General features: G+C 41.3%; 1 protein-coding gene across 1 annotated transcript in view; it reads left to right on the top strand.

Annotated features, from left to right (window-relative positions):
- Positions 1-510: 510 nt before the first annotated feature.
- TOM1 (target of myb1 membrane trafficking protein) overlaps positions 511-24,630 on the top strand; it is a 227,634-nt gene continuing 203,514 nt past the window's right edge. The window contains exon 1 of the mRNA XM_089674236.1: positions 511-648. Coding sequence (XP_089530362.1) covers positions 597-648 — 52 coding nt within the window. The 5' untranslated portion in view covers positions 511-596. The remainder of the gene's footprint in view (positions 649-24,630) is intronic.

Below are 24,630 nucleotides of genomic sequence, written 5' to 3'. Positions count from 1 at the left end.
GAGCGTTACAAATGTCTGCTTTTACAGCCAGTGTGAACTAGGTCTTAATATTTTATTTATTCCTCAAAGCGTTTGTGCATCAGATCTGCAACCTCCCACTCCAAATGTACGTTTCTGGAAAACCAAACCTTCCTCACTGTGTGTGAAATGCAGAATGTCTAATTCCTCAGAACCCCAGAGAGATGTTCCCAGATGTCAGTACCAGAATAGAGCCCTTGTCTGTACTTCCTCCACACACACACCTCCCTCTAATCTACATCGGATTACTGCTGTGCTGGTGTATACGAGGCCACAGCCTAGGCTCCATTACATGCATGACTCACACAATTCACTGCAATACGAATGAAGGCACGAAACTATAACATCCCACAGACACACCACAACTAGGAACTGCATTGGCCAACAAACCCCGCCCCCAGGCTCTCAGCCTGTCCTATGACCAGCACGTGTTTCCTGTGGGGCGTGTAATGCAAGTTTGTTCCGTGAGTGACGAAGTTGGGGTGGGCGTGGCCGGGTGGTAGCTGAGTGTCATGTGACTTGGCTGGAGAGCTGTAGCTGCGCTTGGTGTGAAGTAGTAGGTTCAGTCGTAGTGCACCATGGAGTTCTTGTTGGGAAATCCTTTTACCACACCGGTGGGTCAGCGCATTGGTGAGTCCGCCGTACTAGAGACTATTCAGTACAATCCTTCCTTTCCAGCCATTTGGCTGTTCCACTTCAGGCAATGGGAAGTTGCTCAAACCTGAATGCTGAACCTATTGCTGAACGCTGTGGCCTATAGAAGTTGAGCTGGTTGTGGGTCTGACCAATAGGCGCGCGACTTGCTTTGCAGACGTTGTAAGTTGGCCAATGGGGGGAGAGATGTCTTGAAGTGGGTGGTATAGGAGTTCAGTCAGCGTCTCCTCCCTCGTTGTAAATAAATAGCTGGAAAGGTGTTTGGTGAGGCAGTGATGACACTGTGTGCTAATAACGTGCACCTGACGATGCTGCAACTTCCTAATTGAAGAGGAAACATACAAATCTCATCTGTATGATCCTTCCTCACCTGGATGTTGTTACTTAGTTCATTGCACAGTCCATACCTTCCCTGTGCCAGGCTGTAGGGTGTTATTACTTTGTTTTGAAAGAATTGGATAAAGTGGACATACACTTGCCCTCCAGAGGATTTACCTCCCTTCCTGACCAGGCCATTTGTTGCATTATAGTGCTGCATTGCTTTAACTGACAACTGCGCGGTCATGCAACGCTGCACCCAAAGGAAATCTGCATCCTTTTTTTTTCTTCCCCCATGAATAGAGCTTTCTTTTGGTGGTATTGATCGCCTGTGCGTTTTTAACATTTTGTGCTATACAAAAAAAAAAGAAGAAAAAAAACCAACAATTTTGAGAGACAATATTTTTGACTTTACTATTAACCACCTCCCGTCCAGCCGTTGTATATAAACGACCGGACAGTGGCAGTGCAGGGTCGGGTGGCTGTTTATAAACGGCCTCCCCGCACCCTGCTTGTGTGCGCTCCCCGGGAGCGAGCAGCACCTCGATCCGGAGCCCGCTGTGTCGTCCTGGACAGAGTGAAACACCGATTGTCTGATGGGACCTCTGTACGAGGTCCCGATCATGTGATCACAAGCAAAGTAGTAAGCAAGATGTCACTTCTGACATAATTGCTTACGACGTGTGAAATCTGTGAATGATCACAGAGGTCAGATGGTACAAGGCTATTCACAACAGCCTTATACCATGTGACAAGCTGTGACCAATCACAGCTCACTCAGTAGTTCTCAATGGCTGCAAGAATGCAGACAGAGAGAAATTATTGATTTTACATCTTTATGGGTGTAAAAGCAATCAGTGTAAAAAAAAAATTTTCATCACCCCCCACAAGTAGTACAGTGTCACCATGCTAGGGTGATAGAATGTAAAAAAAAAATAAAAATGTAAAAAAAATGTTTAAAAATTATAATTTTTGGTTATAAACTAATTTGGCTTATTTTTTTTTTTTTTTTTACTAAAAAGATAACGGAACACATTTTGGCCAGGATTTATGATGAAATATTATTTATTTGCAAAATTTTATAAGAAAAACTTTTTTTTTTTTAATTTTTGGACATTTTCATTTACATAGCAAAAAAAATAAAAATCCCACCAGCGAATAAATACCACCAAAATAAAGTTTTATCTGTCTTAAAAAAATGGTAAAAAAATTTATATGGGTACAGTGTTGCATGACTGCGCAATTGTCATTCAAAGTGTGATAACACTGAGAGCTGAAAATTGCCCTGGGCAGGAAGGGGGTAAAAGTGTCCAGGCAGGAAGTGGTTAAACATATCCAGTAAAAAAAAAAAATGTAAAAATCAAATTTTGTCATAAATCTAGGCAAAAATGTATTCTGCAACATGTCTTTGCTAAAAAAAAAAAAAAAATGTGTAAATTAAAAAGTTATAGCGTTTACAAATGGTGTATATATACAAGAATTTTTTATTTTTTGTTTGCACTAGTGTCGGCGATCAGCGACTGCGGTAGGCATTCTAACATTTGGGGGGGGGGGGGGAACTGACTTGGTGTCACTGACATCCCCAGTGACACCAATACAGTGATCAGTGCTAATAAAATGACACTGTACTAATGGCACTGGGCAGGAAGGGGTTAACATGGGGCGATCAAAGGGTTAACTGTATGTGTGCGCTTCACAGTAAGCGCGCTGCTTTGCATGGCTCTGATATGCAAAGCCATGCATAGCAGTGTGCAGGAGCTAATGGGAGAGAACTGTATTGCTTACTTACAGTCTCTCCCTCCATCGGTAATGCTCATCAATCACCGAGTGCCAACAGGTAATCACTGGCTTTGACGTACCAGAAATACAAAATCATGTGTATATATACGTGATTTTGTGCACCCATGCTGCTCTGTAGCAGTATTTCTGCTATAGGGCGAACGGGAAGCAGTTAATATCTGCTTGTTCACTCTTAGTAATTTTATAGATTAGATTTATCAGAGTTAAAGTGGAACTAACTAAGTGAGCAGCACAGTAGCTAAATGGTTAGCACTTCCGCCTGGCAGTACTAGGGTCGTGGGTTCCTGCCTGGAGTTTGCATGTTCTCCCTGTGCTTGCGTGGGTTTCCTCCGGGTACTCCGGTTTCTTCCCATACTCCAAAGACATGCTGGTAGGTTAATTGGATCCTGTCTAAATTGGCCCTAATATGTGTATTAATGTAAGTTAGGGACCTTAGATTGTACACCCCTTGAGAGTTAGGGACTGATGTGAATGTACAATATATCTACTGTATGTGTAAAGCGCTGCGTAAATTGACAGCGCTATATAAGCACCTGAAATAAATAAACTAGCCATCCACTCCTTTACTGCCAAGGAAGCGGCCATCTTTGCCTCTGTCTGCTCTGAAGTAGCCATTATTATTATTATACAGGATGTAGATAGCGCCAACAGTTAATGCAGCACTTTACAACATTAAGGCAGACAGTACAATTACAATACAAATGATTACAAGAGGATTCAGAAGGCCGGCTCGTTAGAGCTTATAATCTAAGAGGGAGGGTTGAGAGATACAAAAGATAACTGTGGGGGATGGGCTGATGGTCAAAATACATGTATAGTTGTTAGGTGGGGGCAGGATATGCCTCTCTGAAGAGATGAGTTTTCAGGGATCTAGGTTCACACCTATGCAGTTTGCATTTGACCCGTTTCTGCATTGCATTTTTGCACCTGCATTTTTGTTGTGTTTTTGCCACTTTTTTTTTTTAATTTTTGCTAGGCAGATTCAAAACACATGAACATGCATTACATGCTTTTCTTCAGTGTTTCCATTGAAGTCTATAGAACAAAAAACGCAACTTTAAAAAATGTTAAAAGTCCCTGATCCTTTCCAAAAAAGCACTGGGTGAAAACGTGGTGATTTGAACGTGTCCCATAAGAAATCATGTTAAATGAACTGTAGGGCATTTCTCCAAAATGCTGTGGAAAACGCTTAGGTGTAAAACTAGGGTAAATTTGATGGCTTGACAGTTTGGCTGAGTGCTAACAAACGCACTAGTAACTGACAAGACATGCCTTGAGGACTCGTTCACACCATACCTGCAGAAAAACTGATGGAAACTGATGCACAGATTTCACTTGCAGAGACATCAGTTTACATCAGTTTTCATGCATGCTTTAATGAGTTTTATACATGTTGCAGATTCCTGCGCAGAAAAAAATCTGCATGTGATATTAGTGTTGTGGTGTGAACAGGGCACATAGAGAACAACTGATTTTGTTGTGCCCTTGTAGAATGCGTGTAGAAAAACAGATGTCTCTGCACCATGGTGTGAATGAGCCCTGAATGTAATTGTTTTGTAGACCATTAAAGGGGAATTAAACCATCAATTTAAGGCCTTGTTCACGCCATACATGTAGAAAAACTGATGGACGCTGACACACAGATTTCACTTGCAGAGACATCAGTTTACATCCGTTTTCAGTCATGCTCCTATGAGTTTTATTCACATTGCAGATTCCTGTGCAGAATATCTGCATGTGATACTAATGTTATGATGTGAACAGGGCACATGGAGAACAATTGATTTTGTTGTGACCTTGCAGAACGCATGCAGAAAAACTGACGCCCCTGCACCATGATGTGAACAAGCCCTAACAGTTTAAAAAAATAGTTTAATTCCAGGCATGCCGGGAATGTGAACTGTCACATTCGCTTGTGCTCTCAACCAAACTGTCAAACCATCAAATGGCTGGAGTCATAACTGATCACGTACAGCACCATGTCAGTTGCAGGTCAAAAGACAGGAAGGTTTAGTTCCGCTTTAAAGTGGAACTTTAGTCAGAAAATTAAGTCCTGCTAGATCACTTCATGCTGGCCGCTTTTACAGGTATAGCTATGAAAAACATTAAAAATAAGTGCCTTCACTGTTTAAATTCCAGGAATACACTGTCTCACCCTGCTCTGCTCTATTCAGTTGCTCTTTATTTTTTGGCACAGTGCTGAAAATCAGAGCCACTAGAGGCTGATCTGGCAGCTTAAAGAATTATTGCTGCTCGGGGGCTCTGGGCTTCAGCAAAATGGCAGCCTTCAGCAAGAAGAAACAGGAGCAATGCTGAAGGCAATTTACAGCACACAGGGATTTTGGTTGGATATGAGAACATTTCTTTTCTATCAAGTTGTTTGGGTAAAGTTCCACTTTAAAGCAGAATTAAACCATCAATTTAACAGTTTCAGAGAACAGTTGCTGGGAATGCTTGCTGTCACATTTGCTTGTGCTCTCATCCAAACTGTCAAATCATCAAATAGCTGGAGTCATAACTGATCACACGTGCAGCATCATGGCAGTTGAGGATCAAACAGAGAGATGGCAGCTTCCTTGGCTAAAAAAAGATAGAAGGGTTTAGTTCTTTAACCGCCTCCCGCCTGCCATATAAGGAAATGGCGGTCGGCGGTTCTCTCATTCTGGGAGGACATCATATGACATCCTCCCACTTCAACTGTGCGTTGATCTCTCTTCAAGTTGACAGCGCGAGAGGAGAGCTGGTAATCGGCATTCCTCAGAGGAGCCATCTACACTGATCCTCAGGGCATTGATCAGTGCCTTGATGATCAGTGTAGCCCCATCAGTGCTACCTGTAATTGCCCATCAGTGCCACATAACAGTACCCATCAGTGCACATCAATGCCACATACCAGTGCACATCAATGCCACATATCAGTGCTGCCTATCAGTGCTGGCAGTCAGTGCTGCCTAACAGTTCCAATCAGTGCCATATGAGTGCTGCCTTTCAGTGCCATCCAGTGATACCTGTCAATTGCCATCAGTGCCACCTATCAGTGCCCATCACTGCAGCCTCATTAGTGCACATCAGTGAAGGAGAACAATTACTTATTTTCAAAATTTTATAACAGAAACTAAGGAAAAACTTTTTATTTTTCAAAATTTTCAATCTTTTTTTGTTTGTTTAGCAAAAAATAAAAATCCCAGTGGTGATTAAATACCACCAAAAGAAAGCTCTATATGTCTCAAAAACAATTATATAAATTTAGTTTGGGTACAGTGTTGTATGACTGCGCAATTATTCAAAATGCAACAACACTGAAAGCTGAAAATTGGCCTGGGCAGGAAGGGGGTAAAGCAGACCTAAACCACCCATTTAACTGTTTCCCCAAAAAAGTCACATTTCTAGGCATGCCATGGATAACTGTGACAAGTGCATGTGCTCTTCACCGAACTGTCAAGCCTTGAAATGGCTAGTGTCATTTCTGATCACATGTGCAGCATCACAGTAGCTGCAAAACAAACAGGAGCTAAGATAGCAACTTCCTTTGTGGTAAAAGAGAGAAGGGTTTAGTTCTGATTTAACTCCCAAAAGAGAGTTTGGGTTTAACACTCCCTCTCCCAAACAGAATTTCTGGAATTAATTTTTTTTTTTTTTTTTGCTTCCACCTTTCCAGCCTAGGCCAGAATGACATGTACCTGTTCTGCAGCCTCATGGGATATTTAAAGCACATCTGCCAGGATGCTTCATGATCAGCACACAGAGTGACTGGTGGGCGGACCGGTGTGTCATCCAGAAAAGGCAGCCAGCTAAAGAGTACCAAGATGGTAGTGTGGGCTCTGCTGTATGGCACCCAATCAGTATATCATAGGAGGACAACACTGGATTTGCTGTGCAGAGTGATGGTGAATTGCTTTTCAGAGAGCTCAACTGTTTGCCCCCCACCACCAAATTAAAGTGTAAAGAAGGCAGTTATGATGCCTGCCAATTGATCGTTTGACAGTTCTGTTGAGAGCACAGGCAACTGTGACATTTATCATTTACAGCGTGTCATGAATATAACTGTTTTGGGAAAAAGTTAAATCGGTGGGTTTAGTTCTTCTTCAAGGGCTGGTTCATACTTCCTACACATTAAACCACAATGTTTGACCATGCAAGAAGTGTCACTTCTGGCTGGCGGTGGAATGCACTTTTAAAGGGTTGGTTCACCTTTACCAAAAAACTCCATGTGCAGGTAAGGGACGTCTTTTTATAAAAACAAACTGTGCAGCTCCAACCAAAGTTGAATAACATCCTTGCTATTGATATAGATCATTTACGCAGCTCTTGAAAACCCTTCTGAGAAATTCCCAGAGATAGTACTTCGGGCCAGCCTTGTTGCTAGGACGTGGCTAAGACCCTCCTACGCGATTCAACCACCCTTTGCGTGCACGCTCTCTCCAGTGTTGCAGTAGCTCTAAGCTCAGCAAAGCTGCAACTGTGGAGATGGTGGACCACACGTGTGTTTTGAGAGCTCGCTCATGTGATGGTGATGTAGCAGTAATGGCTGGAAATGTCTTAGCAATTTCCTAGCAACATGGGAGTGTAGGATGATGCCATCTATGGGAGTATTCCAGCCAGGCTTCGGGATGTTTGTAAATGGCCTACACCTATAGCAAGCACATTCTCCAACTTTAGTCAGAGCTGCACAGTTTTATCCGCAGACGCCCCTTATCTGCATAAGCATTTTTTTGGTGACAATGAACTAATCCTTTAGTTGCTTCCCCTCCGCACTATAGCAGAAGTACTGCTACAGGGCAGCAGGGTTATGAAAAATCATGTATATATACTTTGCATTTCCGGGTAGGGAGCATGTGCGTGCACCGCCTTACCCGTGCTTCCTTTGGCGGTTACAGATGTCAATCACAGAGTCCCGCCGGAGATTCCCCGCTGGCGATCACCGAGTAGCACTGACAGGGCAGAGACCTGTGTGTAAACAACACAAGTCTCTCTCCTGTCATCAGTAACATGCTGCTCTATTTTTCTGCACAGCAGAGAAATACAAAGCAGCATGTTTCCCTAGTAAAATGTACACAGTTAACCCTTTGATCGCCCTAGATGTTAACCCCTTCCTGCCCAGTGTCTTTAGTACAGTGTCAGTGCTTTTTATTAGCACTGATCACTGTATTAGTGTCATTGGGATGTCGGTGGCAGTTAGTCGGTTATTACCCAGTGTCAGAATGCCAGCCGCAGTCCTGCAAAAAGTCGCTGATCGCCACCATTACTAGTATGAAAAAAATTTAAATTCCAGTATATATACCGCCATTTGTAGACACTATTAAACCAATTTATTTACACGTATTGGGATTTTCTTTTAGAAAAGACATGTAGCAGAATACATTTTGGCTTAAATTTATGATGAAATTAGATTTAAAAAAAAAAGTTTCCTTGATATGTTTTATAGCAAAAAGTCAAAAATATTGTTTTTTTTGTTCAAAATTCAGTCTTTTTTTGTCTATAGCGCAAAAAAAAAAAAAACCCGCACAGGTGATCAAATACCACTGAAAGAAAGCTCTATTTGTGGGGAAAAACAACATAAATGTCATTTATGTACAGCGTTGTATGACCGCACAATTGTCAGTTAAATTAATGCAGCGCTGTACTGCAAAAAAAATGGCCTGGTCAGGAAGGTAAGGTGGTGGGGGTAAAACCTCTGGAGGGCAAGTGGTTAAAGCTCACAGCACTGTGGGGTTTTTTTTTTCTTTCCTTCAGGTCAGCTGTGGTGTGCAAGAAATACATGGAGAAAAAGAGCTGTGCAGTTGCAGCAGGACAAAAAAAAAAAAATTTCTGCACCACACCACAGCTCACCTGAAGATGTTGCAAGTGTTAAGAACAAGTCAATTGTTTCTGTGTGTCCTTCTGGAAACCTGTGGGGTTTTTTTTTTTTTTTTCCTTCAGAGATGTGAACAAACCCTAAGTCCTCATGTACACTGGACATTTTTACAGCTGCTGTTTTTGGCTTTTGACGTTTTTTTCTACAACCAGTAAACTCCCCAGCACGTTATCCTATCTGTCCATCCACACACAGACTGTAATCAACGTTTTTTTTTTGGCTGGGAAGTTTTTTTTTGGTTGGAAAAAAAACCCAGAACTAGTGGGTTTCTAGGGGAGTTTTTCAGCTGTAAAAATGCTCTAATGCTGAAAAACGCGGTAAATCGTGGCAAACCAGCGTTTGGACATTTTTTGACTAAAAAAATTTTTTTTGTGGTAAAAACATAAACGCTAAAAAATGCAAGCTTGAAAAAATGTCAAAATGCCACAAAACGCTAATACAAAAACGCTGAAAAACTCAAGTTTTTAACATGACTTTACACAACTAATGTTACCAGGGATATTAAAAAGCCCAGTGTGCATGGAGCCTTATTGTTTACCAAAATGGCAGAAGTGGAATTAAACCCTCCTTGTCTTTTACTGACAAAGGAATTGCCATCTGCAGTTGCCATGGTGCTGAATATGTGATCAGTTTTGAAACCAGTCATTTTGTTGGTTTGACCGTTTGGTTAAAAGTGCAAACAATTGTGACCGCTTTTATTCATGGCATACATTGAATGTAACTATTCTGAGCAATGGTAAAATCACTGGGTTTAGTGCCGCTTCAACATTCAAGGCATGCCTCTGGTGATAACTATCATAGTTGCCATTGTGTTTGTCAGCTCTCAACCAAACTTTCACACCCTCACAGGTTCTTGGTGAACTGGCTGAAATTCACTCAGTGGGTGGCCCTGTTGGTCACCTCCCACCTTGACATCCTTTGACTGAAAATTTGTAAGCTCCAGCAGGACCGCCTTTAATATTGATTTAACCTTGGCCAAACTTTTTCTTGAGCCCCTGGCACCCACCTGAGGCATACAGTAAAAAGCAGTTAGACTTGTTTACTGCAGCAGATCAGGCTGCGATTGGTTGCCAGAGTTTACAGCATATCATTTCTGATCACTGACTAGTTGCTAAAGATTACAGCACACATTATGGCTCACTAATTAGTTGTTGGAGGTTACGGCACATCCTTACCGCTCGCTGATTCGTTACTAGATTTTACTGCACATCCTTACTGCTTGTTGATTGGTTGCAGGCCACAGCATTCCCCTTTATATCAGCATTCCCACTTACATCAGGGTCTGCTTGCCTGGCTGCAGGAAAATCCAGAACAAGCATGCAGCCATTGAAGTCAGGACACTGAATCAGCATGCTTGGTCTCAGGTTGACTTGGCTTGGTAGCCAGGCAGCTGACATTTTCAGTAGCAGCCCCTCATATTAGGTCAGTGAGACCAAGCTATAGTACCTGTGGGGAGGGCCTGCTGCTGGTCTCAGACCCCAAAAATAGTCATTTAATAAAGTTGGATTACAGTCAATTCTTCCAACATACACAGATGTATGTTCTACCGATTAGAAGTGAACAACAGAATTTTGCCACAGTCCATCTCTTTTGCAGGGTCTAACTTTTTTTTTTTTTTCATTTTGATTACTTTACTCGGATTGAATGATCAATTGTATGATCACATCAGTACGTTTTTGGTTATAACTGAACTCCAAGCAAACCACTAAATACACAGATGAAATGATACTCTTTATATTATACCTGGCTTACCTCATGAAAAGATTTGTATTATTGTTTATACAGTACTGTGATTTTTACACAGATCTGTCTGGAAGGGGAGGGGGCCTGAACTCTTTTATAGTTTTACTTAAGCTAACATGTTTCCTACACCTTGAGACTGAACAGTGAAAGCAGAAGCAGCACACTGATAAACTCATCTCACTCTCACTTTGTTCTCTTCTCCATTTCGCTATCACTTTGCTGTCTGCACCTATCAGTATTCCGTTATCTTTTTAGTAAAAAAAAAAATCCAAATTAGTTTATAACCCAAAATTATAATTTTTAAACATTTTTTTTTTAAATTTTTATTATTTTTTAATTTTTTTTACATACTGTCACTCTAGCAGTACAGTGTCACCATGGTGACACTGTACTACTTGTGGGGGGTGATGAAGATTTTTTTTTTTCTTACACTGATTGCTTTTTCACCCATATAGGATGTAAAAGCAATCATTTCTCTTTCTCTCTGTCTGCATTCTTGCACTCATTGAGAAGTACTGAGTGAGCTGTGATTGGTCACAGCTTGTCACATGGTACAAGGATGTTGTGAATAGCCTTGTACCATGTGACCTCTGTGATCATTCACAGATTTCACACGTAGTAAGCAATGATGTCACAAGTGACATCTTGCTTACTACTTTGCATGTGATCACTGATTGGCCAATCAGTGATCACATGATCGGGACCTCGTACAGAGGTCCCGTCCGACGATCGGTGTTTCACTGTGTCGGGAGGACACAGCGGGCACCGGATCGCGGTGCTGCGCGCTCCCAGGGAGCGCGCACAAGCAGGGTGCGGGGAGGCCGTTTATAAACGGCCACCCGACCCTGCACTGCTACCGTCCGGCCGTTTATATGCAACGGCCGGTCGGGAAGTGGTTAAAGTCCTCCAAGCAGCTAATTAGACACTGGATCACTTTTACAGGCAGCAGGAGGGGTCGCAAAACCCACCAATTTATTCTCTAGGTCCTCTGTTTACATTTAAAAATTAAATGCAAACATTTAATTTTTTATTTTTAGCAAAGTTTCAGAAAAGGCTGGGTCCAACTATCTCTCCATGGTTTCACGCATGGTGTAAAAATATAAAAAGGCTTTGGCTGCAGTACTTACCTCCACTCTGTCATAGTCCACCACTCTGTTTTTTGTTGGACAGAAAGGGAGTCTGGAGTTGGGCTTTAACTTGCATTAACTCTTTAAAAAAAAATGTAAAAAAAAAAAAGTAATTTTGTAGGCTTTCATTTGGTTGCCATTTAATAAATGCACTGCATTGCTTTTTTTTTATTTTAGGTTGATAAATGGGGGAAAAAATGTTCAACAAAGGTTGTATTTTTACAAATGTAACTTTTTTAATACTGTTATTGTATTTGACAGGCTCAGTATAAAACAGCAATACATTGTCATTATAAGGCTGCAAGTATATTTTTAGAAAGAAAAGGTTTGCTGTGTGAGAATCTCCAGCTTTCATGTAATTACATGCTGAATTATATGGATTGCATACTTTGGTTCAGCTTGGCACAATACAAGTATGCAGATCTTATTCTTGAATGACCATTCAGGAAACTGGAAAACACAGTAGTAATTGGCACTACTATAGTGATGACCACGATCTTCCAGGCCTTTCAGGTTCTGTTTGAATGGCTTCCCCTCTACACAATGACAACAAGGTGGAGGGTTGTTCCCTCAACATGTCTTTCGTAGAGCCCCTGGTATTTTGAAAACAATGTATTCTCTGATTGGATGAGATGGAGAGGAGATGCAGTGTTGACATGATATCCATTCAGTTTGAAAATGCCTTGTATTCACTGAAAGAAATTCAATGCAATGTATGAATGGGGGCCATGCTGAGTGAGCATCCCCCTGTGGTCAGTGTGCAGAGGGGAACCACTCTGCAGGGTCTTGGGAGATCACGGCTATCACTGTAGTAGCACTGACTACTACGGTGACTTACAGCATCTCTATTGGTTCCTCAGGTTTAAGATATGCATATTTCCATTGTGTCAGTTTAGACCAATTTAAGTACACAAGCCAAATAGTTATTGGAGTTCAGCTTTAAATAGCACTGGACCTGTCAGAAACAGAGCACTCCTCTGCATGCTCCCAGCTGTCAAATAGGGAAATGAAAATGGGGTTGTAGATTGATATTCCCATGGTACAAGAATTTGTATCTGGGAACTTTATTACAGATTTGTGATGCCTAGCAGTTACCGGTAATTGTGTTCCCCACGCTCTAGATGTAATCAAATTCAATTCAATCAAAAATACATTATTTTTTGTGCAGTTAGGACCAGATAACTGAGCATCAGCAATTTACTGCAGGCCACAAAGGCTTGTGGTGAAAGGGTTAACACACTAAATTGTCTGATTAAAATCTGCTACTGGTTGTTTTTGAGGTTCCACAGGAGATTGCTTGGGTGTTTTTGTAATAATATGAGATACTTTATATTTTGCAGAGGTTTAGAGGAAATTATAAAAACTGCTAGAGTTTCAGATGATTGATTGCAGATACATTTAGCAAAGCAGTTACATTTTAGTGTTGCACAAGAGTTTGTGATTATTTTAAGGCTCATCTTGGGGCAAACCTCAATAAATACATCTATTACTACCTTGCTGAATTACCAGGTATTATTTCAATGAAAGCTGCGGATTTAAAAACTGAAAATGAGTTTTGAATTCATACTAATATGTTAAAGTTTTTATGAGATTTTAAAGATATTTAATTTTATTTAGATTTTTTTTAAGGCCCACTACACCAAAAACTAATAGGTTGATGTTTATGTAGCTAGTGGTAGTTTATGTGAAGATCTTTAACATATTGGTCTGTTTATTTAAAATGTTAATTCTTTAGTATAATATATATATATATATATATATATATAAAATTTTGGACACGGGCACAATTTTATTTTTTTGAAGGTATTTACCAAAACGTATTCAAGCTATAGTTATATAATGGATATGGGCTGAAAGTGCGCACTCTCAGGTTTAATTTGAGGGTATGTACAACCTAATTGGAGGAAGGATTTAGGAATTACAGCTCTTAAGAGTAGCCATCCCCCTTTTCAAGGGACCAAAAGTAATTGGACAATTGAATCAAAAGTTATTTCATGGCCGGGTGTGGGCTACTCCTTCCTTATTTCTTCATCAATTAAGCAGGTAGAAGGTCTATAGTTGATTCTAAGTGTGGTATTTGCATTTGGAATCTATTGCTGTGAACCTACATCATGCGTTCAAAGGACCTGTCCATGCAAGTGAAAGAGGCCATTGTAAGGCTTCAAAAACAAAACAAATCCATCAGAGAGATAGCAGCAACATTAGGAGTGGCCAGATCAACAGTTTGGTACATTCTGAGGAAAGAAGAGCATACTCCTTTTTTTTGCAGGGTTGGATAGAACAACTTTAGAATGGGGGTGGGAGTAAGTTTAAGCCAGTAATAGATGGTTCGTATCTTGGCTGGTTCAGCAGGGACTGGCTGAGATCTGAACCATTTATATGCAGGCTGATTGTATGCAAGCTGATCCATCAACTTGGTTACAACTATCATAATGGATTTTTACATGTGATTTATTGCCAGTAGCTATAGTCGCTAGTAATAATCACTGTGTTCTCCTGGCAGGGGCTCACCCCCCCATTCCCCAAGGGAACACAATAGCTCTGTGGGATGGATCTCCCCCATCAACACTTACTGTGTTGATGGGGGAATCTAGCTTTTTTTTTTTTTTTCTTTTCTATTTTTTTCTTTATTTCTTTCTTGCAACCCATGGTTGCAGGAAAGAAAATCCCATCTTCTGTGGCCTGCCTTTTAGCTTTAGTTAGGTTTTGACTGAGCTTCCACTTCAAGGTAAATGTTTGTAGGTAGATGCACAGTGGGTTACATTCTTTCATGAATAGCACCTTTGATAACAAAAAGGGAAACAATTCAAGACAGTTGAAATTATTAGTGGGGGAACTTAAAGTGGGGAACTTGGTGGGCATCAGTTGTGATTGACTGGGGGTGGCAACAAAAGGGAAAGGGGGAGAGGGAAATAAGTAAAACAATAAAGAAAAAGGGTCGTTGGTATTGGGTTCCGGCTCATTTGGCCCAGGCAAACCCTGCCTGCAGTGATCGATGCTTTTGGGGTTGTGGTCATCGTGGTGATGTATTGCATATCTGGTGGTCATGCCCAAGACTGATTGGTTTTTGGTCTCGTGTGTGGCCTCCTTTTCACCTTGTTCCATCTCCCTATACGCTGGGATGCTTGGTGCGCTTTGCTTCATTGCCCCATACCAGACTTCTTGGCTCACCAGCAGAAGTTGGCTTCCTATTTGTTTTTGTCGGCCACTAGAACAATTGCTCAGGCATGGAAGCGCCCGTTTGTCCCTCTTCAGGGGGTGTGGGACCATGTGACCACTATGATGCTTAATGAATAGATGGTCGAGTATCTGTAATGACTCCCAACGGTAATGTTTGAGAATATGGGAGCCGTGGTTGCAATATGGCCTTCTCACACTCCCCCCAGCTAGTCTGGGCTTGTGATGTTGCTCGGTATTGGCGTTCCCGGACCCCTGCTCATGGTCTTGTCATCTTTTTCCTTTTGTACTCCTCCTTCCTTTTCTATTTGTTTGTTTTTGGTGTAGCGGTGGATAGCTGCCTTTGGTTTGAGTTGCTGTCAGTATTATACCAATGGTTTTTGTCATTTATGTGCCATTGATCGCCCCTGCATGAGTGCACCTTTTGCCCTGTTGGTGTTGGAGCACTGTTTTCTTTCTTTCTTTTTTTTTTTTATGTGCAATTGATGGCCCCTGTGTGGGTGTGTCTTGTTGCTCCTGTGTTTTTAAATGTTTATAAATTAATAAAAATCATTGAAATACAATAAAAAAAAGGGGGGGGAAATGAGGGTGCCTGGTTGTTCCCCTGAGGCACCAGAGTGATGTGAATCCTCACAAGAGGCTTGCCTGTTTCCAAGTTAGTAATGAGTCAAGGAGGCAATATGGAAGGTAGTGGGGTAGCTAACACTCAATCCATGGACCCGATTGTCTTTTGAAATTTTGATATAGTATCATTCTATATAGCAGTAGGTTTTAAAAGAAACATTTGTGATAATTGTGTTTTTTACCTCAACAAATGAGATTGATGGGGTCTTTTTATGCCCGAGCAATTGACCATTTGGCTGATGTAATTGTGTGAGTAACCAGTATGAATTTTTTTAGTTTTGAGGACTTCATAAAGGTCTTTGTGAAAGGAAGCACTCAAACATAGGCAGGCGCTGGTAAATTCGTGACCACAACCTCTTACCTGTCAGCCATTTCCACCAAGAATGAAAGAATGGTCATTTGTTGAGCAGCCTCTAATAAGTTGATGAGTAGTTTAGGATAAAAGGAGTAACGGGCGGCACAGTGGTTTAGTGGTTAGCACTTTCGCCTGGCAGTACTAGGGTCGTTTGTTTGAATCCCAGCCATGGCACCACCTGCCTGGAGTTTGCATGTTCTCCCTGTCCCTGCGTGGGTTTCCTCCGGGTACTCCGGTTTCCTCCCACACTCCAAACACATGCAGGTAGGTTAATTGGATCCTGTCTATATTGTCCATACTATGTCTATGTATGAATGTGAGTTAGGGACCTTAGATTGTATGCCCCTTGAGGGTTAGGGACTGATGTGAATGTACAATATATATATGTAAAGCGCTGCGTAAATTGACGGTGCTATATAAGTACCTGAAATAAATAAATAAATAATTTGTCCAAGAACATGCTTGAACTTGAATATTTGTCAGTGACAATCCATATTTGGCTCCAATCTTCGCTTTCCCATTTTTGCAAATGGACAGAAAGGGTTATAGGTTTGTTTGAAAAGCTGCCTCTTCACTGGTTTTGTTGTTGTTTTTTTTTTTTTTTTTCCCCCCATAATGATGCTACTCCAATTTGGCAGCTTGTCTGTGCTTCACCATCCTAGCCAACATTCTGTAACAATGTAGATTACAGTCTGACAATAAGGGCTTGTGTAGACAGGCGTTCTTGTGAGCTGCACCTGTCTTGTAGTATACCACAACATGTAGTGTGCTGCGCTAGCAATTTATACAGCAGATCTGATTTTTGAGAAGTTGCAGTGTGTTATTCATTTTCCAAACACATTTTCCAGACTATCTGATAGCCGTGTTTGGGTAAATGCAGATGATCTTTGCATCGGCCTTTACTCGCACATCGTTCTGAGGTGTGTCTCTGCAAACCTGCCACTTTCGTATTTGGGGAGAAGTGCCATACTCTCTTGCATGGGTAAATGTCGACGCCAAAGCCATCTGTGTTTTCGCAAGGAGATGCTTAAGTCATTCACTTGTAAAGGTGACTGTACGTGGCATGTGCAGCTCCCTGGGTGCTAGAAAGCGATAAGGAAATTACACCTAGTAAGTGGCTGTGTGCATGGGGCCTTAAAAAGATTTGTCCACCTAAAACTGTTTCCACTATGATTAGTATTCTTTAATGGGGCAAAGTTAGGCTACCACAATTTTAGGGCTGTAGCAGTTCTTATGCTTTGAGATTGCCATGTATGCAGGATTTTGTCTGATAAAAAATATCTTAAAGCCTGTGTCTGAAAGTTGTGTTTTGCTTGGGCTTTAAAAAAAATATATTAGGGGCTTTCACATTGATGTGTTTTTAGCATGGTAAACACACAGCAAAAAAAGTTTCCTTTTAACCATTTTCCCGCCACCCTATAGCCAGGGGCTTATTTACCACAAGGCACTTGCCTAGGGCGGCATTTTTCAGGGGGGCAGTACCTCTCCCCAGAAGAAGGGATGGAAGAAGGGACACGCACACCATGGGAACCAGGTAGGAACTGAGAGAAGCTGTGGGCTGCTTTATGGTGTATGTAGAGCCTGACACTTTTCCCAGATATATCAGGAGCTATGAAGATGGGTGTCTTTCTCTCTATCACCAAGAAGGGGGGGTAGTTGAAGGCTCTCTCAGATGGAGGGCAGAGGTGTTGTTGGTCAGTGTCAGGCTTTCTCTGCGGGAGGGGGAAGGGGGGTGTTGGTCAGTGTCTGTGGGGGCAGAGATTTTTGTGTTGCCCAGGGCAGCACAAAACCTAAATACACCACTGCCTATAGCAGACGTACGTGTGTGTGTTTATATAATTTGCATCTCCGGGTAGGGGGCGCGCGTCTCTCTCCACCCGCGCCACTATTGGTGGTTAGAAATGTCAATCACTGGGTCCTGGCCGGCAGTTGGGGAGAGACCTGTGAACATGGACATGCTGTCTCTCTGCACAGCAAAGAGATACAAAACAGCATGTCTCCCTAGTAAAACGCAGCACACCTACCTTTGATTGCCCCACCAGATGTTAACTCCTTCCTGCCCAGTGTCATTAGTACAGTGTCAGTGCTTTTTATTAGCACTGATCACTGTATTAGTGTTAATGGGGAGGTCAGTGACCATTCCCACCCAGTGTGAGAATGCCTGCCGCAGTCCTGCTATAAGTCGTTGATCGCCACCATTACTGGTAAGAAAAAAAAAAAATAAATATTTCCAGTATATACCACCATTTGTAGACTCTATACCTTTCACGTATACCAATTTACGCGTAATGGGATTTATTTTAGAAAAGACATAGCAGAATACATTTTGGCCTAAATTTATAAAGAAATTAAGAAATTTAGATTTTTTTTTTAAATTTCTTTTATTGGATATGTTTTATAGCAAAAAGTCCAAAATGTTTTTTTTGTTTATAGTGCAAAAAATAAAAACCGCAGAGGTGATCAAATAACACTGAAAGAAAGCTCTGTGGGGGGTAAATCCTCTGGAGGACAAGTGGTTAAATCCCTAGGTCTTTTCACAGTACTGCACTGCAGGTACAGTGCGTTTTTAAAAAAGTCTTGTTTGCTGGATACTTGGTGCACTATTTCACTGCACCAGAAATGCAGCTCCCAATTGAAATGCATAGAAAAGATATCAAAAACACACCACTGCTGTTTTTTTTTATGTGTTTCACAGTTGCTTGCTGGATGTCAGGCAACCAGAAAACTCACCAGAAACATATAAAATGCATATGCCTTTTTTTTTTTTCTTTCATTTGAGCAGTGTGAAAGCAGCCTTGGCAGAAAGGAGACTGGCACTGTTGTCCTTTTTAGCGTTTAGAGCCTGTTTTTAAAAGGGACACTGGCTGCATTAGAGTTCCATGGTCACAGCATTTTTTTTGTTCATTTTATAATATCAGCATTGTAATAACAATAGTCATTTTCGACAATCCAATATAAGCTTACTTGAAAAATCTGTTCATGTTATGACTGCTGCATTTCTACTGGCCGTCTCTTTTCACAACTTTCTGGATTCCCTGAATGCTTTGCAGCTTCTTCTCTGTTTCCTTTCCATTGCTAAGGACTATATATCCAATGGCACTTTGCTGCCTGCAAACAGTGTTTCCTGTACTGACTTTGTCTCCTAAGGCCTCATGCACTTTGGATGTTTGTGCTATCTCTCCTAGACGACTTTCCAGCTGGCAGCGGTGTTTTGGCAGAAAAAACGCTTGGCGCTAGTAAACTCGTGGAACATGTTGAGGCGCGTCAGGTGCTTGGATGCTAAATGTGCCTAGCTTCGTTTTTTTTTTTCTGCTAAAATGCTGCTCCTGGATGCACTGGCAAAAGATTTTGTTCTGCCTCTAAATGCAATTGCTTCTAAACTCCTCTAAATGACTATGTGTGCATGGAAAAGGCAAATGGCAGCCTGCCTGGAGTTTGCCAAAGGACTCTCAGACTATGAGAAACAAAGCTCTCTGGTCTGATGAAACAAAGATTGAACTCTTTGGCCTGAATGCCAAGAGTCATGTCTGGAGGAAACCAGGTACCGCTGACCACCTGGCCAATACCATCCCTCCAGTTGTGGTGGCAGCATGCTGTGGGTATGTTTTTCAGTGGCAAAACTGGGAGATTAATCAGGATCAAAGGAAAGATGAATGCAGCAATGTACAAAGACATAATTGATGAAAACCTGTTCCAGAGCTTTCTGGACCTTAGACTGGGGCGACGGTTCATCTTTCAATGGGACAACGACCCTAAGCACACAGCCCACATAACAAGGGAGTGGCTATGGACCAACTGTGAATGTCCTGGAGTGGCCCAGCCAGAGCCCAGACTTGAACATCTCTGGAGAGATCTGAAAATGGCTGTGCACCGACGCTCCCCATCCAACCTAATGGAGCTTGAGAGGTACTGCAAAGAAGAATGGGAGAAATTGCCCAAAAATAGGTTTGCCAAGCTTGTATCATCATACTCAAAACGACTTGCGGCTGTAATTGGTGCTAAAGATGCTTCAACAAAGTATTGAGCAAAGCCTGTGAATACTTTATATGTTTTTGTTTTTTATTTTTAATAATTTGCAAAGATTTCAAAACTAACTTCTTTCATGTTGTCATTATGAGGTATACAGTGTGTAGAATGTTGAGGAAAAAAATGAATTTAATCCATTTTGGAATAAGGCTGTAATATAACAAAATGTGGCAAAAGTTAAACACTGCGATTACTTTCTGGATGCACTGTATACTAGTTGAGATATTATTAGTGGTGCACCGAAATGAAAATTCTGGTGCCAAAACCGAATGGAGGTCTAGTGCAAGAATTATTGCTCTTGCTCTGAAGTTCATAGCGATACCTCACGTGTGGTTTGAACACCATTTACATATGTGGGCATGGCCTACCTATGCGTTCTCCACTATGTGCAAGGATGGGGGGACAGGGGGACTTGAAACTTTTTTTCTTTTTAAATTTATTTAATGTGTTTTGTTTTTTTGTTGTTTTTTTTTTGCACTGTCCCTTTAAAAGATGTTTTACTCGCTATTATTCTTATCACAAGAAATGCATGCATCCCTTGTGATAGAAATAATTAGTGACAGGTCCTCTTTATGGAGAGTTTTATGGGGTCAATAAGACCCCATATATCTCCTCTGCAATGTGAAGCATTGGATCAAAAAAAAGCATTGATCTAGTGCTTTAAAAAAAAAAAAATGCCTGGAACCGGAAGTGACATCGCTCCGGTCCTTCAAGGGCATAGAGATGAGTGGAGGCCATCTTTCCTTCACTCATCTCTATGCCCAGCGCCAGGATTATTCGATGGTTTCTCAGGTAAGGCTACCAAGCGGCGGTGACGTGCGTGGTTTTTTGGCACCTGTATCGGTGCTTTTTTCATATTGGCTGACGGCCGAAAGGGGTGTTTCTGCCACTGAAATTTCGGTGCATCCCTAGTTATTATACATGCTAGTTCAAGTGCTGCACATTTTCCTCCAGATTTAGCTTTTTTCTAGACTTTGTACAGGCAGCATTGTTGAGTGATTATGATCCTGTCACATGAATGTGATAATATTCTGTAGCACATTGAACTGTGATCAAAGGTAGAGATTTGTTAGCTGAGAATGTATACTGTGTAGAACAAGTGTGATTGTTGTATTGTAGCATCCCTCACGTAGTTTAGGCCTATGTAACAAGTGAGATGTATGGCTTCACCTTTTAACTACCAGACCTTGTCTAAACCTGTCTTTATTATATATGTGCAGGCTTTCTTGGGGTCCATGCACACTGGGCCTACAGAAGTTTAGAATTTTGCCTGTAGAAGCAACTGTTATCCTATGTGTCCATACACATTAAGTTGTTTAGAGGCAGAAAAAAAAACCCTTCTGGGTTTTTGAGAGCGGTTTTCTGGCAGAAAAAAAACACTAGTACAACAAATGTTCAAAATTAGTGTTTTTTTGTTTTTGTTTGTTTTTTTGCCAAGAGCACTGGGCCTTTTTTTTTTTTTTTTTTTTTTTTTTTTGTTTTGTTTTGTTTTGTTTTAGCTCTTAAAGCTATATTTACACTTGCAGTTGGAGCTGTGTTTTTCCCAACTCACTAACAGAAGTGTAAGCTGCAAAGGCAGCAGACAGGGGTGTACACATGATATGACCGCTATGCTTTTGCATCATTGCAGTACTGTCAGCTAAACATTATTATTATTATTATTATTATTAACATGACCCATTCAACTGAATTCAATGCATGTGCATGTGTCACTCTGGTGTGGGTTTTAGGAGTTAAAATGGGCACTGAGGACATTACCTAGCACCTTTTCACTGCATGTCAGTTGCCCTCTGAAAAGCGATCCTGTTACAACCCAGGAAGCAGTTTGCTGAACATGATTTGTGTTTAGTTAGCTGCTTTTGGAGCGCAGGGGAGACATTGCAGTCTGTCAGACCCCCAATGTCTCCAAGAAGAGTACCTGCCACTTGCCCAATGCTGTCACATGTGGGTTTGTTTAACCCACTTGTGAAAGCAATAAATTTTAAATAAAAAAGTTTTAAAAATAAACTTTAAAAACAAAAAGTTTACTTTAATCCCCGTTGCCCTGCACACACTCATGGGTACCATGCTTTTTTTTTTGTTTTGTTCTTGATACCAACAGAGGCACACAAATTTAAGATAACGCCTTCTTTTATATTTTACCAAATAGGTGGGTGTGTTGTTTATATCTTATGTGTTTGCTCTAAAATCAATTTTATTATATTTTTTCCTAAAAATTTGCATTTGATAAACTGTTGCACAAATACCATGCAACTTAAATTGCAACTACTGTCTTTTTATTCTACAGGGCCTCAGCTTTCTGAAAATGTGTATTGTTCTTGGGGGTTAATTTTTTGGCCCAAAATGCAATTTTTTTTTGTATGTGTACGAAAAAATTTCTGCAGGACCAGAGTGGTTAATATGTACATGCAGACTGTGTTTGGTAACCCCCACTTGTGTTGCTGTTCTATCCTGATTAAAAGAACTGAAATCTAATGAATGAAAAAGACAGGCCAGGGATAGAATGACTGACTGAGGAGGAGAGGACTAATTAATGCTGCATGTCCTTAAACCAGGAAATAAAGTGTATTCTGTCTGATTTGCTGTGGCTTGATACACAGTGTGCAGTGAAATCAGTGTAAGCGATGTCCATACAGGAAAGGAGCATGTGAAAGACTAAATTTCGTCCCAGGAAAGATTGTTCGATTTTTGTTGAGTGTGTTTACACAACTTTTGACATCTGATTCAGACCTTCCAAAGAAAATTTCCAAAGTGTCAAACTCCAAAATATTTCTTGTACAGGAACATCACTAATGATTTTTGTTTAATGTGTATTGTTTTCATAAGTGAAAAATTAGATACAAAAGATTGCACATGATCAGAAATCATAAACAACAATAATCTGCATTACAATATTTCTTTCTATGTCAAACAAAAAACAACCTTTTTCGTTCGAGAATTTTCATACAATTAGTACCATCCTTGGGTTCGACTTGCTGTGAAACATCAAAGAAAACCAGGCAATCTTTCGCCCGCTTTTCTTATAGTGTGTACCCAGTTAAAGGCAAACCATAGATGATGCAGTTTTCTTTCCTTCAACCAAGTGTAGATGGGGAAATCCCGCCCACAGCACTATTATGTTCTGTTGGCTGGGAGCCTTCCCTGCTGGCAGAACACAATGATTACTGCTGGCATCTGGAGCCCCCAGAAGTAATCGCATTCAAAAAATTTGACAGGCAGGTTGTACTGAAGTCAATCGATGGATTGACTTGAGTACAACCAACTTTTCCCATGCATGGATCGAGTCTCTGCTGGTCCCTGCTGAACTGTACAAAATTTGATCCATCTACAGTATCTCACAGAAGTGAGTACACCCCTCACATTTTTGTAAATATTTTATTATATCTTTTCAAGTGACAACGCTGAAGGAATGACACTTTGCTACAATGTAAAGTAGTGAGTGTACAGCTTGTATAACAGTGTAAATTTGCTGTTCTCTCAAAATAACTCAACACACAGCCATTAATTTCGAAACCGCTGGCAACAAAAGTGAGTACACCCTTAAGTGAAAATGTCAAAACTGGGCCCAAAGTGTCAATATTTTGTGTGGCCACCATTATTTTCCAGTACTGCCTTAACCCTCTTGGGCATGGAGTTCACCAGAGCTTCACAGGTTGCCACTGGAGTCCTCTTCCACTCCGCCATGACGACATTACAGAGCTGGTGGATGTTAAAGACCTTGCGCTCCTCCATCTTCTGTTTGAGGATGCCTCACAGATGCTGAATGGAGTTTAGGTTTGGAGACATGCTTGGTCAGTCCATCACCTTTACCCTTAGCTTCTTTAGCAAGGCAGTGATCACCTTAGAGGTGTGTTTGGGGTCGTTATGTTGGAATGCTGCTCTGCAGCCTAGTCTCCGAAGGGAGGGGATCATGCTGTGCTTCAGTATGTTACAGTACATGTTGGCATTCATGGTTCCCTCAATGAACTTTACCTCACCAGTGCCAGCAGCTCTAATGCAGCTCCAAACCATGACACTCCCACCACCATGCTTGACTGTAGGCAAGACACACTTGTCTTTGTACTCCTCACCTGGTTGCTGCCACACACACTTGACACCATCTGAACGGAATAAGTTCATCTTGGTCTCATCAGACCAGAGGACATGGTTTCAGTAATCCATGTCCTTAGTCTGCTTGTCTTCAGCAAACTGTTTGCGGACTTTCTTGTGCATCATCTTTAGAAGAGGCTTCCTTCTGGGACGACAGCCAAGCAGACCAATTTGATGCAGTGTGCGGTGTATGGTCAGAGCACTGACAGGCTGACCCCCATCCCTTCAACCTCTGCAGCAATGCTGGCAGCACTCATACGTCTATTTCCCAAAGACAACCTCTGGATATAACGCTGAGAACGTGCACTCAACTTCTTTAGTCGACCATGGTGAGGCCTGTTCTGAGTGGAACCTGTCCTGTTAAAATGCTGTATGGTCTTGACCACCGTGCTGCAGCTCAGTTTCAGGGTCTTGGCAATTTTCCTATAGTCTAGACCAGTGGTTCTTAACCTTGTTGGAGGTACTGAACCCCACCAGTTTCATATGCGCATTCACCGAACCCTTCTTAATTGGAAAAATAAAATATGATTTTTAAAATTCAAAACATAGGTATATATTTATACATAGGTGCACAAAATGAACAAAACCGTTAAGAACAAAACCATTAAAACATGATTTTCACACAAAAACAAAAACATAATAATGAATATTTACTGCATGAATCATATGAGTCGGGTGTGGGTCTTCACCTCTGCCGAACCCGCGAGACTGGCTCACTGAACCCCTGGGGTTCGATCGAACCCAGGTTAAGAACCACTGTTTTATAGTAATTCATCCCCCCCATAGTAATTCATCCCCCCTATAGTAATTCATCCCCCATATTAATTCATCCCTTATATAGTAGT

This window comes from Staurois parvus, unplaced genomic scaffold (assembly GCF_062004578.1).
Source record: "Staurois parvus isolate SC_StPar_1 unplaced genomic scaffold, SC_StPar_1.0 ptg000149l, whole genome shotgun sequence".
NCBI classification, from domain to species: Eukaryota; Metazoa; Chordata; class Amphibia; order Anura; family Ranidae; genus Staurois; species Staurois parvus.
Note: the sequence above shows the minus strand (reverse complement) of the source record. Positions and strands in the feature narration are given on the sequence as shown.